General features: G+C 41.2%; 1 protein-coding gene across 7 annotated transcripts in view; it reads left to right on the forward strand.

Annotated features, from left to right (window-relative positions):
• CCDC38 (coiled-coil domain containing 38) overlaps positions 1 to 19,221 on the forward strand; it is a 40,920-nt gene that overhangs the window by 12,983 nt on the left and 8,716 nt on the right. For 6 of the 7 annotated variants that reach the window (XM_073327488.2, XM_073327484.2, XM_073327487.2 and 3 more), the window contains 7 exons: positions 6,282 to 6,550; positions 7,589 to 7,714; positions 8,540 to 8,651; positions 9,904 to 9,967; positions 10,330 to 10,481; positions 12,525 to 12,660; positions 17,893 to 18,098. In XM_073327488.2, coding sequence (XP_073183589.1) covers positions 6,282 to 6,550; positions 7,589 to 7,714; positions 8,540 to 8,651; positions 9,904 to 9,967; positions 10,330 to 10,481; positions 12,525 to 12,660; positions 17,893 to 18,098 — 1,065 coding nt within the window. The remainder of the gene's footprint in view (positions 1 to 6,281; positions 6,551 to 7,588; positions 7,715 to 8,539; positions 8,652 to 9,903; positions 9,968 to 10,329; positions 10,482 to 12,524; positions 12,661 to 17,892; positions 18,099 to 19,221) is intronic. The other variant, XM_078851108.1, reaches the window with a different exon arrangement.

A 19,221-nucleotide genomic window follows, 5' to 3' on the forward strand; every position in this document is an offset into this window, starting at 1 on the left:
CTGTGGGGAGGCACACTGGCTTCTCCATTTGGGTATCATCAGATGCCAAGATTAATCAGAACGACAGGTTAGACAAACCAATGGCTGGCCTTTCTAGGCATGCTCAGAAAAGCAGGTTTTTGAATTGGTTCGCCTGTATGAAAACCACAGCGCTGTTGTTGAGGAAAAGGCTATTCTTATAGCTCCAGAAATCTTTCTGTTCAAGATAAATTTCTCTTTCCACAATTCCTTGGTCATAGTTCTTCCATCATTTTGTTCTAACCTTTAGCGCTCCTATGGAAAGTTGTGCCATAAATGGGCATTTCTAGTGCTCTAAAGATATATCTCAAGCATATATGGAGTACACATGCCACTTGTACCCTGTTCATCTCATTCTATCCAAAATCCCTTCAGAGAAGGCCGGATTAAGGCATAAAATAACTAAGCTACAGTTTAGGGCCTCGCAGTATGAGGGGCCTCTAAAAAAGAAAAAACTGACTCCATTTCAAATTTTATCAACATTGGTTGATAAATAAAGAAGATATGGGAAAAGAAGATTCTTTCTAAATATAGTCATTTTTGTTCAAATACGACAAAAATATACACATCTGGCTACACAAATACCTTTACCATACCATTACGCTTCACAAATTGTTCATTATTGACAGGCAGGAGGCCAGGGCTTAGAAAAAAAAGATAACTGCACTTGTAAAATTAGTAGTTCTGCAAGTAAGTCTCCTATCAGCCTCCTAAGGCAGCGGTTTGTTGGTCAGCTGCTACTGGTAAAATTCTGACCGTGCCTTCATAATTTTTTAAAATAAATAAATAATCTAACTGCCGATAAAATCAGGGAAAATGTGATGTCGGAGATGGCAGTGTCGTGAAGCAATCCTGCCAAGCTCATACTCCTATGGGACTCGTCCTTGGAGTGATGTCATGTATAGCATCCCCTTTGGCTGGTAATAGCCAGAAGGCCACCGTCTTTTGTTTACGGTCCAGCACACTCAGTCATAGAGTGCCTTCGTTCCTGTTTTTCTTCATTTTCTTAAGTGTTAGTGTGTTCTTTCTTCTTTTGATCTGTACGTACGTACAATTGTATATTTTAGCGTGCACACCACTTTCTGCTTCACGCGCTATCCATGCTTCACATGATTGAGTTTGCAGGTGATCATCTTATGGATTTGGGTCTAGTGGATCTTGAGGAGGATACATTTGTGTTGGCTTCCTTCTGTCAGTTTCGGGAATCTTCACAGTAAATATCAGAGAGTGCTGACGAAAGGATAAATAGAGGGTTTTGAGAGAAGTGAAGGAAGATATACATATATATCAAAATATTCTGAGTACTTGGTGAGCAAGTTATTTCAAACTATGTGCATTTATGATTAATAGGCTATTAAAGCCTATAATATTCATTATATTTGCTTGAATATGGGCTAGTTTTTCTCACTTTCTCAATGCCTGTCTAGAGATTACCTGTCTTTTTTCTGGTAAATTCTTTCTCTCTTTCGCACATATAGCTTGTTGTGACTCTGTGTGTCCGAGATGTTTACTCGAGATTAATTAGTGGTCCTGGGGGAGACAGAGGATAGAGAAGCAAACATGAATAGAGATGTCTGCCTAGAAAATTCTGCAAGAAAAGCTATCTGCCCTAAGCATTCTGTGCATCGAAAGTGACACACTCCATAGCTTATCATTTGCTCACCAAAAATCACAGAAGAAAATGTTTTAAATTTCAGTGTTAAAATGAATGTGATGTGCAAACAGACATACTGCAGGCTGTACTGCTTCCGTTAGGTAAGCTGGTCTGTGTAACTGTAACTGCTTTTGTGTTGATGTAGATATAAAGTTTTCATATCTACTAATTAAGAGATCATAGTCGAAAATATGTTAATTTGAAACTATTTTATAGTGCAAACAGGCATATTGCAAGATGCGTTTTAGTTAATTATTATTCTATTTTTACAACTTTGCCTTTGTATATATGCAAGTATAAAGATTTTGTGTTTATATATTCAATGTCCTCTCTGTGAAAATAATAAATTATTTTTTTTTTATGGTATGGGGCTTCTTACACTTGACATAGCTTAGGGCCTCAGAATGTCATAATCTGGCCCTGTCTTCAGATCTCAAAGTTGCTACAGGCAACATGTTAAAATCCTGCACCAGTTGGCATGCTAGGCATCTGGGAAGCTATTCACAGAAGTCCCTAGTGGCACTGGGGGAAAAGTATCTGCACCTCATCTGAGGAAGATTTGCAAAGTAAGTTTCCATTCCTTTGCAGAGGCATCTTTCAGTAGGAAGTTGCTACTGGGCTGGTTCCCACCTAATTCCTTGCTTTATATGAGAGTAACTTCCTTTCCTGCCTATTATTCTACTATAATAATAATAATTAAGACACTACTTATCTTCCTACACTTCTGTGATTCAATTCTTGCTACTTCCCATTGTTGATGAATTAGGAGAGAAGCTTTGCAAGAGAATGAGAAATTTCTTATCCTGATAGGTTTCAGAGTAGCAGCTGTGTTAGTCTGTATCTGCAAAAAGAACAGGAGTACTTGTGGCTCCTTAGAGACTAACAATTTTATATGAGCATAAGCTTTCGTGGGCTACAGCCCACTTCATCAGATGCGTAGAATGGAACATATAGTAAGAAGATACATATACATACTGTGACAAAGTTCCTGCTCTACCTTGATGGGTCTTGCGCTTATTGGCGGATTTGCTCGCCTTGGAGCTTCATGGCAGCCCTCAGCTTGGCCATTTTTCTGAACCCACAGTCCCAGTCGACTTCTCCTGTGTCTGACCAGTTGAGAGGATTTGGGGGGAACGCAGGCCCGCCCTCTACTCCGGGTTCCAGCCCAGGGCCCTGTGGAATGCAGCTGTCTAGAGTGCCTCCCAGAACAGCTGTGCAACAGCTACAACTCCCTGGGCTACTTCCCCATGGCCTCCTCCCAACCTCTTCTTTATCCTCACCATAGGACCTTCCTCCTGGTGTCTGATAATGCTTGTACACCTCAGTCCTCCAACAGTCTGCGTTCTCACTCTCAGCTCCTAGTGCCTCTTGCTCCCAGCTCCTCACACGTACACCACAAACTGAAGTGAGCTCTTTTTTAAAACCCAGGTGCCCTGATTAGCCTGCCTTAATTGATTCTAGCAGCTTCTTGATCGGCTGCAGGTGTTCTAATCAGCCTGTCTTAATTGTCTCCAGAAGGTTCCTGATTGTTCTGCAACCTTCCCTGTTACCTTACCCAGGGAAAAGGGACCTACTTAGCCTGGGGCTAATATATCTGCCTTCTGTTACTCTCCTATAGCCATCTGGCCCGATCCTTTCAGAATACAGAGAGCATGAAAAGGTGGAAGTTGCCATACCAACTCTAAGAGGCTAATTAATTAAGACGAGTTATTAGCAACAGGAGAAAAAAACATTTGTAGTGATAATCAAGATGGCCCATTTCAGACAGTTGACAAGAAGGTGTGAGGATACTTAACATGGGGAAATAGATTCAATTTGTGTAATGACCCAGCCACTCCCAGTCTCTATTCAAGCCCAAGTTAATGGTATCTAGTTTGCAAATTAATTCTAGTTCAGCAGTTTCTCATTGGAGTCTGGTTTTGAAGCTTTTCTGTTGCAAAATTGCCACCCTTAAGTCTGTTACTGAGTGACCAGAGAGGTTTAAGTGTTCTCCTACTGTTTTTTGAATGTTATGATTCCTGATGTCAGATTTGTGTCCATTTATTCTTTTACGTAGAGACTGTCTGGTTTGTGATATATGCCATCATGTGCCAGCAATGCCCCTCTGCCATGTACATTGGCCAAACTGAACAGATCCCTTTCTGCAGTACTCCTTCCTAGGCAGTCATTTCCCATTTTGTATGTGTGCAACTGATTGTTCCTTCCTAAATAGGGTACTTTGCATTTGTCCTTATTGAATTTCATCCAGTTTACTTCAGACCATTTCTCCAATTTGTCCAGATCATTTTGAATTTTAATCCTATCCTCCAAAGCACTTGCAACCCCCTCCCACCTTGGTATCGTCCTCAAACTTTACAAGTGTACTCTGTATGCCATTATGTAAATCATTGACAAAGATATTGAATAGAACTGGACCCAAAACTGATCCCTGCAGGACCCTACTTGTTATGCCCTTTCAGTATGATTCTGAACCACTGATAACTACTCTCTGGGACAGTTTTCCAACCAGTTTTGCACCCACCTTATAGTAGCTCCATCTAGGTTGCATTTTCCTAGTTTGTTTAGGAAACTTGCATGATAAGGTCATGCAAGACAGTATCAAAAGCTTTACTAAAGTCAAGATATACCACCTCTACCACTTCCCCCCTTTCCATAAGGCTTGTTATCCTGTCAAAGAAAGCTATCAGGTTGGTTTGACATGATTTGTTTTTGACAAATCCATGCTGACTGTTACTTATCACCTTATTATCTTTTAGATGTTTGCAAATTGATTATTTATTTGTTCCATTATCTTTCCGGGTACAGAAGTTAAGCTGACTGGTCTGTAATTCCCCAGGTTGTCCGTATTTCCTTTTTTATAGGTTGGCACTAGATTTTTGCCCTTTTTCCAGTCTTCTGGAATCTCTCCTTTCTTCCATGACTTTTCAAAAATAATTGCTAATGGCTCAGATATCTGCTCTGTCAGCTCCTTGAGTATTCTAGGAGTCACTTCATCAGTCCCTGGTGACTTGAAGAACTCTAATTTGTCCAAGTAATTTTTAACTTGTTTTCTCCCTATTTTAGCCTCCTCTGAGCCTACCTCATTTTCATTGGCATTCACTACGTTAGTGTCCAATCACCACCAACCTTCTTGGTGAAAACCGAAACAAATAAGTTATTAAGCACCTCTGCCATTTCCACATTTTCTGATATTATTTTTTCCCCCTCATTGAGTAACGGACCTACCCTGTCCTTTGTCTTCCTCTTGCTTCTCATATATTTGTAAAATGTTTTCTTGTTACCCTTTATGTCTCTAGCTAGTTTGATCTTGTTTTGTGCCTTGGCCTTTCTAATTTTGTCCCTGAATACTTGTGTTATTTGTTTATATTCATCCTTTGTCCTAGTTTCCACTTTTTGTAGGACTCTTTTTTGATTTTTAGATCATTGAAGGTCTCCTGGTTAAGCCAGGGCAATCTCTTGCCATACTTCCTATCTTTCCTACACAGTGAGATAGTTTGCTCTTGTGCCCTTAATAATGTCTCTTTAAAAAGCTGCCAACTATTGTTTTTCCCCTTAGACTTGCTTCTCATGGGATCTTACCTACCAACTCCCTGAGTTTGCTAAAGTCTGCCTTCTTGGAATCCATTGTCTTTATTTTGCTGTTCTCCCTCCTATCATTGCTTAGAATCATGAACTCTTATCATTTCATGATCACTTTCACCCAAGCTGCCTTCCACTTTCAAATTCTCCACCAATTCCTCCCTATTTGTCAATATCAAATCTAGAACATCCTCTCCCCTGATAGCTGTCTTCACCTTCTGAAATAAAAAATTGTCTCCAATATATTCCAAGAATTTATTGGATAATCTGTGCCCTGCTGTGTTATTTTCCCAACAGATGTCTGAGTAGTTGAAGTCCCCCATCACCACCAAGTCCTGTGCTTTGGATGATTTTATTAGTTGTTTTTAAAAAGCCACATCCATCTCTTCTTCCTGGTTAGGTGGTCTGTAGTAGATCCCTACTATGACATAACCCTAGTTTTTACCCCTTTTATAATTTTATTGGGGTTAATTAATATATCAGGTAGTTCTCTAAATACTAATAAATCAGTTGCTGGAGTGTTTCTTTTGCTTTGGAAGAACTGTTCTGATGGCTTGGTGGCCTGAGCTGAAGGGTGGTGCTTAGTCCTGCAGTATCCAGCAACAAGACTGGACCACTCCAAATTCCTTGGAGTTGGGGGACATTAACCCATTAGGGATAAATGAGGAAGGAGATGGCTAGCAGAAAGAAAATGATCAGGTAAGAAATTTCTCATTCACTTTCCTTAGAGATCAGCAGAAAGAACTTGTGTTTAGTGTTTCATTGAAAGGCTGTCATCTTAATAGTTCAACACACCTTTTTAGCTCTGCACCATAGTATCTATAATAAGTTTGAGCCCATATGCTGAGGAGGAACTTTGAAGTCACCTCCTGACCCAGATGTGAGGGTTTCTCAGTAACCCACATTTTGAAAAATGCCAGTCTAATGTGTGACTAAGATAATGTCATTTTAAGTTGATATAATTTAAACTTCAAAATTTTTTTGTATATCTGCTTGTATATTAACTGTATACTGTAACGTATTTTTGTAGTGAAATTGCAAATGCCGAATTCCTTCTCATGGAGAGTTTATATTATGAAGATTTTTTGATGAAACTTTCTCCTAAAGAATGGCAAGAAGAACAGAGAACAAAAAAGTTGAAAGCAAGAATAGACAAACAGAGAGAAAGAGAGTGCATGCAGAGAGAAATGATTACGTGTACTTTCACTCCACACCAAGAAAAAGAAAGTGTACGCAAAGAGAAGATAATTTCTTCAGTTTCACGCCAACCACGCCACTGTTCTATTTTTTTAAAGCCAAGTATGTGTCTGAAAATATAAAGTACAATCTATATAAATGTGGTTAAGGCTGAAAATTTAAGCACACACAAGTCAGAACTTTAAAAAATGAAGTGATCAGATGCTGATTTCATTTCAGTGTTGCAAACTCTCATTATTTTACCACAAGTCTCACAATTTCGGTGGGGTTTTTTTCATGAAACCCCAGCTTCTGGAATCCACAGATTGTATGAGAGCTCAGCTTTCAGTTTTTGAAAAAGTAAGCTTCTAGCCCTTTTGGTTACAGAGAAAAGCTTTAAAAAATGAAGCAAGTACACCTTTACGACTTAGAAACCAGAAGACAAATGAAGAGAACCCCAAATTTATTACTTTTTTTTTTTAAAAAGTCATGATTTTAAAGCCACTCTCATGATTTTGGAGTCTTGACTCATGGTTTTTTTAACATGTAGGTTTGGAATTCGGGGTAAATAATGTGGCTCACATAAGCCCTCGTTAGTGGGTTGTGTCTTTTGAAGCTTGATGTTTAGGCTAGCAATGTTTATTTTTTTCTAGATTCCTCACTTAGGCGTTGTTTTTATTAAAAGTTTAATTAAAGGTGTATTTTTAAATTGATTTAGTTGAAACAGTGCAAACCTCTGTGTGGATATTCAAATTAATTTAAACCTGTCTTGCATTGATTTAGCTTAATCTGGTAAGGAATCCGCTAAATCAGGTTTAAATCCATATAAGACATGTCTACAGAGGAGTTTGCAGTTAAGCTAAATCAAATTAAAAACTGATTTTAGCTTAACTAGCGCAAGTTTCTTGTGCAGACAAGACCTTACTGTTAAAGGCCTGTTCCCATATTACCATTTGTTTTTCTCAGTTGCAGTTGGAAAAGCTTTCTTGGTTTAGCTGTACCTCAGATAAAAAGTTCCTTTATGTTATTCTTTATTTAGATCCCATTATATTTTCCACTTGCTTTTACAGTAAATCAGAGCAGTAACTTTGTTGTTGTTGTCAGTCAAGACACATTTCTTTTAGGAAAGCTCTTCAGTTATAGTTCTCTTTATATTTTTAGATAGACTCTATGTATCAAATACAGACAGGCGCTTCAGTTCCTTTGAGAAAAGTGCTGGATACAATAGGAAAACATCAGCTGTAAGTGAGAGTTGTCACCAGAGAACAGCAGTGCATGGTAACAAAGGTATGAGGTCTATGCAGTAGGGTGGTGAAGGTATTCCTGTTCACTGATGGTAAAATTCACACAGTCATGGAGGGTTCGTTCCCCTTGGTAGGATTGTCTCTGTGAGGAGCAGGGGCAGAGGGTGCATAGATGAAGCAGCCGGAGACGTGAGTGCACACTACAAAATTAAGTTGACTTAAGTGAGGTTGACATACAGCCATCACAGTAATTACTGCGGTGGTTCCTGTCCACACTATGCCTCCTTTGTCAGTGGTGTGCATCTTCACCAGGAGTACTTCCACCAACTTAACTGTGTGGGGCACTGACAGCTGGATCCCCCACCCCTGCCCCGGGAGGGGGGGCAGCTGTGAGCCTCAAGTGGGACTGACAGCTCAGACTGTCAGCCCCAGGGTGTGTGGGGGTGGCTCCAGCTTTGAGCCCTGCGTGGGGCTGACAGCCAAAACAGGCAAAGTAACAGTGTCTACACAGACACTGTCACCCTGACTACCTCCACCTAACGGCGATGCTGCTTGCAAAGGTGGAGTTATGAGGTCAGTGTAGCGGGCAATTTACATGGGTGGGATCAATGTCTACCTTACATCTTACGACTGCTTTATATTTGTATTTATCTAATATATATTTACAAAGAAACTGTATGATAGTTATAGACGAACTGGTAAAATACACCTCCTTAACATATGGAGACCACTGCTGGTAACATTCCAAGGAGCAAGATAAGAATATACCCCTTAATGTGTAAGTTCATCTTCCTATAGATGAATAATAATATAATTTGGATACGTATTTACTTTCAAATTTATCCTTTTATTGGTTCACATTTTGAAGAAAATGAACGCAGGTCTTCTAGAAAGCTCACAAAAGCAGACTTGAATGAAGAAGTGAAAATGTTAAGTGAGTGCAAATCCATCTTGACTGATAAAAAAAAGACATCACCAAGGTAATAGTATCAGACAAACTTTGCTTTCTCCATTCTCAGTTTGCTTTCTCCATCTTCCTGTGTACAATAAGAAGAAAATATATCAAGTAAGAGAGCAAATAAAATAAGAAATGCAATTATATACCACAGTAAGGAAGTTTATCAATAATTCTCCCACCTCCATAGTGGTAGTGATTTGATAGTGGTACCAATGGCCAAAGCCAGCTAGAAGGATCCACATTTATGTGTTCCTCCGCCCCCAGGTCAGCCTCTGTTCTGAGCATTGACATCTGGTAGATAGAAGGATTTAACAATCATTGGTGCTAGCAACTTTAAATCAACAACTTAGTATTAAGGTGACTTGAGGATGAAGGCCCAAGAATTTGTTGTGATTATTCACACCAGGAGAAGTATGATGACTGAATGAAAATTTTGTCAGTGAACATCTGGAGCCAGACCAGTATCAGGTGAAGGTGCCTGCGATGGGACAGCTAAATTAACTGTCTTGTGGCTGAAGGCTCACAGTTAGGCTTGGCTGTGGGGCTCCCACTGGAGGTGCAGCACTGGTTACAGAGCAGTGGAGTAGAAAGACAAGAGGACTGGGAGAAACAAGGGAGCAGAGTAGGAGGGAATTGAGAACTGTAATTTAGCATCGTATAGTTAACTGTCCTTTTTCATCCTCTTTTAGTTAATGTTGTTTTTCTTTGCAGATAGACGTGTCTGTTTTGCCCATCCATTCTGCCATATTTCTGCCCTTGATTATGTGCTGGAACCTGCTGAAGGCTGTCACAATTTAAAAAATAGATATATCCAAAGCAACGTGTGGGCTATTGAGCTATATTGAGCTCACAATGATTGCTTGGTTTGTCTACACAGTCATTAATACCTGTATATAACACACAACTTTGTGAAGCACTTATAAAGCAGCTATTATTGAAAAGGGCAGAAAATATTCTTGTAGGTTCAATAGAATCCTGGAGAATCTATAAGTACAGGACAGTGCATTGAAAGAGTTCCTTTGCAGGAATGGGTGTGAGAGTTCCTTTATAAAATCAAATTTAATCCTGTTGGTTAAAGCTTCAGTTCCTCCCTTCTCTCCACTGTATGCATATGTGGAGAAGACTAAGGCCTAAGTCTTCAAAGAGCTGAAAACATCTTTTGCAATGATGGGAGTTCCCTTTCCACACACTGAAATCAGAAAGCTCTTGTAGGATTGGGATTTTAGGCTTAGAAACCAGGAACTGACTCCTTTTCTCCTTCCCTTTTATATCAGGTGGGAAAGCGAAAGTGATTGTGCAATTCATGAAGATTCCTTGAAAGACCTGGACACTGATATGGTAATTAAACTAGGCTTCTCGATTGAACATGTGTCCTCTGGAAAATGAGATTTTTTTTTTCTTTTAATGACTTGATTTTTCTTATGCAAAAATTGCAGAAATTCTGGGCCAGATTGTGTACTTGGTTGCACATGTTCAACCCATTGGCCAGGTTCTCAGCTCTGCTTCAGCAGCTTTGCATCACTACAACAACTCAAATCAGCCACAGACCTTTCTTAATCAGCTCCTTAAGATTCCCCCTATACATTTTTCTGTTGTTTTAAATTTTAGAAAAAATTATTTGCAGCAAAACTGAAGTTACCTAACATAGGTGTAGCTCTTCTTCCAGTAAATGTTATGTATCTTTCTTTCCTCTATCTTAGGTGCCAGAAATATATTTCACAGACCCAAAACAGTTACTTCAGATCTTCACAGAGCTAGAGGAACAAAATCTTGCATTGATCCAAAATAACCAAGACTTAGATGAAACTATGGATGAAATTGAGCAGATGGCAAAAACTATAAAGGCAAAACTGTAAGTTATTGAACTAGAGAGAGCAATATGTAAAGCTAGTTGGTACCTCTTCACTGCTGGATATTTAAATTACCTGACCTATTCCTTGAACAGCAAAGCAGAGACATTTTCAACATAGTCATGCTTTAAGTATGGCTCATAAGGTATTTTGAAGGAGCACAATTTCTGAATAAGGTAGATACATAACAGAAAATACCAGTTTTACTACACAAGCTTGGCATTTTTGGGTTGCAAATAGGTAGACTGGGGAGACAAATATCCTCCATGTTGTGTATGTCCTATTTGTAATTAGTAAGGACCATATAGTCCCTGGCCCTCGTGTGACAGAGTGGAGGAGAAGGCGCTGGGATTATTACCGTGACGTTCATTTAACCATAAATCCTTTATGAAATACAAAGGCCAAATGGTATTTATACAATTGCTCTAAACATGCCTAAAAAGCCTAACTAATAAGCAGTATACTACGTCCAAGCTCTAACAGAACACTTACAAGCGTTTGATCAAGATACTTACAAATGGACTATACCCAAGGCTGCTTAGACACATATTGGCCAGCTCCAACATGGTCAGGCAGGGATTAGCAATTAACCCTTTCAGAGTTTATTTTTTGTATACCTCCTTTAACAAACAAGTGATGTCATTGCCAATTCTCAGACTTTAGCTAAGGCCGGATGAAGCAGTTTCTTATGTAACCAATTATTTAATGCACCTGGTACCCAGTTAACCATGGTTTATTTCCATTACTTCATCCCAAACCTTAAATAAGGTAACACAGGTATTTTGAAGTTTCACTACAAGTTTAACACAACAACTCTTCTTTTTTCATGATCTCATTCTCTTTGGTCACATGCTTTGGGCCTATTGTGCATGCTAATGTCCCAACTCAATTTAAAACCATAGTTCACTCAGATCTAATGAGGGCCTATATTCCTACAGAATGGCACAAGGAGGCTCTTCTCCTCCTCCTCCTCCTCCCTCCCCCATTCAAGTGCCTCTGGGGATACTCCACAACCTACAGGGGGAGCAGAAGGACACAGGGCTGCCCCAATCCCTTTTGCAATCAAGATCCACTTTGGACAATGTGGTGGTTATGGCACTTTTGCTAAATTTCAACGTGGGTAATTAAATTTACTTTACTTACATTTCCATTTTGAGCTGGATAAGAGATTCTTCTTCACTTCCTGCCCCACAGGGTTGTGTAATGTGTCCGAGTGCTGTTAAATAGCTGTTGTGTTCCAACCCCCAGCAAGGTGAAGTGACCCCAATATATTATTTTGTATGCACTTTGGGAGTAAAGCTACGTTATGAGCTGCAGATATTACTTCACAGATGCCTTATGGCCTTTTGTCTAATAATATCCTTTCACAAATGCACAGCTTATTTGTGTTTTATTTTTTAATTAATTTCAAAGTTTTTAAAATCAATTTTTTGTTCATTTTCTCTATTTAATTGCCTAACTTCTATAGTGCATGATGCTTATTTATTATAGTATCAATTGATAATGACAAAAAGAAAAGGAGGACTTGTGGCACCTTAGAGACTAACAAATTTATTTGAGCATAAGCTTTCGTGAGCTACAGCTCACTTCAAGTGAGCTGTAGCTCACAAAGGCTTATGCGTGAGCTGTAGCTCACGAAAGCTTATGCTCAAATAAATTTGTTAGTCTCTAAGGTGCCACAAGTACTCCTTTACTTTTTACAGATACAGACTAACACGGCTGCTACTCTGAAACTTGATAATGACAGTCACTGTAGTGAAGTCTAAATAATCCCAAGATTTGTTCTAGCTGCCTAGAATGCTTTTGAAATTGTTACCTTATATGAAAAAAAAATTCCTGTCATTTTCTTTCCCCCTTTAAGGGATAAACTGATTTACTGTTTAGACTTTGAAGCTCTGAAGTCTACCTTTGCCTAAAATAGCCAGTTTCTAAGATTTTAGCGGTTGTCTAAAAAGAACATTTTAAACTGCTGAGTGATGCTTACTGCACAACCAAATGAATCCACAGAATATATTACTATGACACAGATCTCTTTTTACCCACAGAAATGAAAAATTAAGTGTTGTTATAGGACATAAAGAAATTCTTAAAGTTTCCTGCATCAGTGAAGAGGAAAAACTCACAGATCTGGCACTAAGAGCTAAAATGTTTTCTTTTGGAGAGTTTAATCCAGAAATCCAGGTAACTCTTCTGTAAAACATGTTTTATATCAAGAGAACAAATTTTACAATTACAGCTTTAAAAAAAATCTTATTCTTATCATAGAGGAAAAAGCTGCTGGAATGGGGATTTTCTCATGCCTTGAAATAAATAGTAGTGTAAAGTATTCCATGTGGTTCCTCCCCTCTCTTCTAATCTGTTCCTGTTCAGATAACAGCATCAATTGTGCAGTGTCTAATACTTTATTATTATTATTATTACTTCATTTACCATCTGCAGCTATTCAAGTTGCTGATGTAGAAGTCAGTAAATTCTTCTTTCTAGCTATGGTACAGTAAATCTGACTAGGTAACGTTGTGCGAGGGGAAAGGGATAATATGAGGTTATATTTTTTTCCCTTAGACTATGTATTTCAAGTGTTTGAGCACAAAGATAGATAAATGTAACATGCATGTTATGCAAGTGTGCAATTACTTCATATAAATGTGAGCGAGCCATAGTCTCTGGGCCTGGGGTCTGAGTCTGCAAGAAAAATATCACACAGGCTGTGCTAGAGGAAGATATGCAGAGATCAAGAAGATTCAGTAACAGTAACGTAAACCTTTGCTTTATTCTCTGTGCAAACCTGAATTGTGATACCTGGCTTCCAAAATCCATTCTGTTCACAGCCTTATTTTCAGGACTTGAACATATTTAAATAAATGTGTGTTTGGAAAATAATAATAATGCAAGTTCATTGACAAAAAACTTAGTTAATACAGAGTTAAAGAGGTCTGGTGATATATCATACTCTTCCAGAAAGTTGAATTCAACAAGCAAAATTCAAACTTCTGAAAACCAGTAAATGAAGTGTTAAATTACAGGCCCATGTGACCTTAACTCTGCCTCCCTGAAGCTGGTAATAGACGCGAGGAATTAACTGCCTGCACTCCCGCTGCATTCCCTGTGTTAGCTGTATTGAATTTTGGAGAGATTAGCTGGAGCAGCTTGGAAGAGCTGTGATTGTGATAAACTGAAATCTGGAGGGTATGCCGCTGGGACGGTGATCCCTTCTACCTGGCCCGCATGTGTGTGATCAAAGAAAAAAGGTGCATCTGTACATTTGAGAGATCCAACATGCCTCATTTCAGCACTGTGTTGTGTAGGTTGTGTCATTAGTGGGACACAGGGATCTTCTTGCCAGGGGGCTTGTCAGTAGTTAGGATGGTTTGATGATGGGTAAGTGAAAGTACAGTGTTGGCATCATGTGCATAAGGGTTTCCACCTGAGCAGCCCCTGCTCCAGCCTGCATCTGCTCCTGCCTCAGCCGACCACCCAGCAACTCTGACAAAGAGCATGAGATATCACCAGGAAGTCTTCACTCTGTGTTTTCACAAAGTTTTGTCCGTGAATTTCCTAGGTTTTTTATTAACAGAAAGGAAGGAAGAAAGATTTGTTGTAGGAGTTAGTGGGGATTTAGGCAGTTGTAGTTCTTGCGTAGCTTTGCAGTTGATACGCTGTTGCGCTTTGGTAATAACAAAAAGAGGTAGCCATTACATAGTATTTTTGAATCAGTAGATCTCAAAGAACTTTGTATCATTTTCCCCATTTTACAGCTAGGAAACTGAGGAACAGAAAGGTGAAGTGACTGGCCCAAGGTCACCCAGCTGGTGGATTGTAGCTATCCCTAAACCCACCACCTTCCCTCACCTGAGGCCCCTCTATCCCCAAAATCCTCTCCTTTCCCTTGCTGCAACTCCGGACACCTCTCCCTGCCACTCTTCCACCCCGCAATATTACTTCCCTCCTAGCAAGCGTTCTCATATTTCATTACATTGTCCCAAAATAACACACACTGTAATAAATGAAGGGGGGGTAGCCCCCCTTTAAGAACAGCCAGCCAGCCAGTTAGCTGTAAAATCCCTCTTGGCATCTGTTCTCTGCTTGCTTTACCTGTAAAGTGTTAACAAGCCTACAGGTAAAAGAAAAGGAATGGGCACCTGACGGAAAGAGACAATGGGAGGGCTTGAACTTTTAAATTTGGGAAAGAAACATTCCCTTTGTCTGTTCTCTCTGGGCTGGAGGGACAGAGCAGCAATGCTGTAAGCAGCTTAAGCCAGGTGTGATCATAAATCATCAGATCATGTATAGAACTACTTATCTGAACTCCAAATGTGTAAGTAGATCATAATGTTTAGCTAGACGCAATCAGGTTTATTTCTCATCTTGGCTTGTGGATCTCCTTTGTGCTAACTCCAGATGCTTTTGTTCAATATTGTCATTAATGATCTGGAGGATGGCGTGGACTGCACCCTCAGCAAGTTTGCAGATGACACTAAACTGGGAGGAGAGGTAGATATGCTGGAGGGTAGGGATAGGATACAGAGGGCCCTAGACAAATTAGAGGATTGGGCCAAAAGAAATCTGATGAGGTTCAACAAGGACAAGTGCAGAGTCCTGCACTTAGGAAGAAAGAATCCCATGCACGGCTACAGACTAGGGACTGAGTGGCTAGGCAGCAGTTCTGCAGAAAAGGACCTAAGGGTTACAGTGGATGAGAAGTTGGATATGAGTCAACAGTGTGCCCTTGTTGCCAAGAAGGCTAACGGCATTTTGGGCTGTATAAGTAGGAGCATTGCCAGCAGATAGAGGGATCATTCCCCTCTACTTGGCATTGGTGAGGCCTCATCTGGAGTACTGTGTCCAGTTTTGGGCCCCACACTACATGAAGGATGTGGAAAAACTGGAAGGAGTCCAGTGGAGGGCAACAAAAATTATTAGGGGGCTGGAGCCAAGGCCGTCCTCACCCATATGCAAAGTACACAGTTGAGTAGGGCACCAGGAAAGGTACCCTACACAGCTGCATGCTGCTCCAGCCCCTGCTCTGCCCGAGCCCTGCCTCTTCCCACCCCTGCTCTGCCCCAGCCCCGCCTCCACTCCCCTGAGGACTGCAGCAGGGCCAGGCCTGCACTCACTGGCGGTGAGAAGTGCAGACTGGCCCCAGCTATGCCGCCGGTGAGTGCTGGGGGGGGGGTTCCCCCATCCCCCAAGCCAGCCCCCCACCACTGGAGGCCTGCCCCCACCCCCTCTGGGGGGGCTGCGTAGGACCCCAGAATAGCTAGGGACGGCCCTGGCTGGACCACATGACTTCTGAGGAGAGGCTGAGGGAACTGGGATTATTTAGTCTGCAAAAGAGAAGAATGAGGGGGGATTTGATAGTAGCCTTCAACTACCTGAAAGGGGGTTCCAGAGAGGATGGATCTAGGGGTACCAGATGATAGAACAAGGAGTAATGGTCTCAAGTTGCAGTGGGGGACGTTTAGGTTGGATATTAGGAAAAACTTTTTCACTAGGAGGGTGGTGAAGCACTGGAATGGGTTACATAGGGAGGTGGTGGAATCTCCTTCCTTAGAGGTTTTTAAGGTCAGGCTTGAAAAAGCCCTGGCTGGGATGATTTAGTTGGGGATTAGGTCCTGCTTTGAGCAGGGAGTTGGACTAGATGACCTCCTGAGGTCCCTTCCAACCCTGATAGTCTATGATTCTAACCTTTAAGCTGAACCCCCAAGAAAGCTGTTTTGGGTGCTTAATTTTTGTAATTGTTTCTTTTAAGATCTAGCAAAAAGCCTAAGTTCCAGATGTATTTTTCCCTTTTTTGTTTTTAATAAAATTTACCTTTTTTAAGAACGGGATTGGATTTTTGGTGTCCTAAGAGGTTTGTGCATGTTGGTTGATTAGTTGATAGCCACAGCTAATTTCCTTTGTTTTCTTTCTCAGCTCTTCCCTGGAGGGGGCGTGAAAGAGCTTGAGGGTACCCCACAGGGAGGAATTCCCAAGTGCTCCTTCCTGGGTTCAGAGGGTTTTTTTTTTCATTTGGGTGGTGGTGGCAGCGTTTACCAAGCCAAGGTCAGAGAAAAGCCGTAACCTTGGGAGTTTAATACAAGCCTGGAGTGGCAACTATTAATTTTTAAAATCCTTGTGGGTCCCCACTTCCTGCACTCAGAGTGACAGAGTGAGGATTCAGCCCTGACACACACACAACAAAGCTACATCTGAAGGCACGGTGCTAAATTCTTTCTTAGAATGCCCGAGGTTGGGCTCAGACTGATACTGGCTGGAAGTCAGGTTCAGTGGGTGCTGTAGATCCCATTGAGGGACCCACCTGCAGTGAAAACAGACACGCTAGAAACCCTGTTGGTTATTATGTTCATGCATGCTCCAAGTAATCCATTTAGTTCCCGCGCATTAGGCATGCGCCTAACTTGAAACTTAACTATCTTGACACTACTGTTTTCAATTTTGCTAACAAAGGTTAGTGGATGCCATGCACCAGTTGACATAAATGTCGGGTGATTGAGATCATTTTGGCCAGGCTCAGAGCCATGGTTTAATCTCTCAGACTGGGCAAAAAAACAAAAAATGTTGGTAAAATATGTCAACCTTAAGAAAAGCTGTTGTGTTTTTTTTTGTGGGGGGAGGGAGGTGGGCACTATGTCTCAGGAAGCCCTTGGTCCAGTGACCCTAAATTTGCATCACTAACCCATGCCCCCCCATAAGGCACATCATATTTCAGGGCAATCTGAGTAACTGCGGATTTTAGAGTCTGCCTTTAAACAGAAAGCTGGTCTGAACCTTAACTGTAGCAGAGCTGGTATTCCACTATGACGCTGTCACTGCTTATCTCTTGTGAAAGAAACCCACTTCTTGGGTCCAAGGCCATGTCTACACCAGAAAAAAAGACAGGTGTTTGTAATGAGGTAGATTTTACCTGATAGATAACAAATTATAAAATCCTTGTGTAAACAGGATAAATTATAGTTTACCTTACTGTAGCTGCTGCAGGTGATCCCTGGGCTGCCCCTTAGGGGCCACAGTTCAGCCAGGGACTTAAACACATGCCCAGCTATAAGCATGTGAAAAGTCCCATTGACACACATGTATGCATGTACGTAAGTACTTTGCTGAATTAGGGCCGTAGCTCAGGAAAGAATAGACTGAGGTATTTATCACCAAAACGCTAAGGTGGAATTTCCTTGAATTCCATGGCTGCATATTTGTTGTTTTTCATAAGGTTAAACTGCTTCTGTTTTTTCACCATTCACATAACACAAACATCGTCCTCCTATTGATGTGATTACATGTGACTGTCACATTGATAGTAAATACACGTGTATATTGTCTGTTGCTTTAAGGAATTTACAGAAATGCTATTATATTCAAATATCACTCATGCAATATTTTATAGGCTCTTACAGATTTGTTTGTGTTTAATCTAAGGACAAAATGCTACATTCACTTACTAAAAAGGTAGCAGAAGTGTACAGAGTTAGTGTTGGAGAAGTAGACGCATCAAGCATTAGCTCCATTCAGATGTTGAGGAGAATAGAGAATCGAATTGAAGAACTGTGTGAATTGTTGGAGTCAGTTCCAAAAGAAAATATTGAAGCAATTGAGAAAATTAAGATGAAAGAAAGAAGGCAAAGGTAAAGTGAATGTTCAATACAGTAACTCCTCACTTAACATTGTCCCAGTTAACGTTGTTGTTTCGTTGTTACCTCGCTGATCTATGAGGGAACTAGCTCGTTTAAAGTTGTGCAGTGCTCCCTTATAACGTTGTTTGGCAGTTGCCTGCTTTGTCCACTGCCTGCAGGATTCTCTGGAAGAGCAGCCCCTCCTCGTGGAGATTAGAATCAGGGGGGGCCAGGAGCCCTCCCCCCTCATCAGCTCCCCTAAATCCCCTGTCAGGTCCTGTGACTCAGCAGCTGCCCAGCAGCAGTTCAGCTATCCCTCCCCCGACTGTCATGTGCTGCTCCTGTCCTGTCCTTTGCCTTGGAGCTGCTCCCTGGAGCTTCCGGCTTGCTGGGAGTTGGGGGAGGAGGGGGGGTTGAAAGGGATGCTGATATCAGGATGTCCCCCTCCTCCTGCCCCCCCACCCCGCTCCGTACCCCCTCTCCATAAAGCAGAGGAGGGGGACAGGGCTCAGGGACAGAACCGAGGGAGCTTGCTGGAAGCTGTTGCTTCCTGTCTGAACTGACTTATGCTTAAAAGGGCAACGTACTTAAAGTGCAGTCAGCGTACTTAAAGGGGCAATGCACATCTCTCTCTCTCACTCATGCATGCACCCCCTCTCCCCCCCCCCCAGCACTTTGGAAAGTCAGCACCTGCGGAGCGTGCATGTGCTATTAGGAGAAGGGAGTGGTGCGCTCCAGCTGGATAGTGTGGGCTCATCATCATGTTCCATTTTTGCCCCCCACTTGCTCTGGCCCAGGGCCCCCGGAAACCTTAATGCACCTCTGAGCATGGGATATGAAGGACTCGTATGGTGTCTAATCTCAACCAGTGGTTATTGGGTTTAGCAAACTGAGATGTTTTTACTTTTATTAAATGGACAAAAACGTATGACTTGATGGGCAGTCTTGTCCTAGAATAATAGAGAGAAACAACCAGGGAATGAGGTCAATGGGAGTAGGGAGCCAGACCCTAACCCATGTGTTATAGTGATAATATGACAGAGGAACACCATCAGGTTATAGTCACTAACAATCCACTATAGTTCAACTTTTTGCCCTATTGTACATGGGAGTGTCTGGTTGGTCCTCAGTAGCC

The sequence above is a fragment of the Lepidochelys kempii genome, chromosome 1, assembly GCF_965140285.1.
Source record: "Lepidochelys kempii isolate rLepKem1 chromosome 1, rLepKem1.hap1, whole genome shotgun sequence".
Classification (NCBI taxonomy): Eukaryota; Metazoa; Chordata; order Testudines; family Cheloniidae; genus Lepidochelys; species Lepidochelys kempii.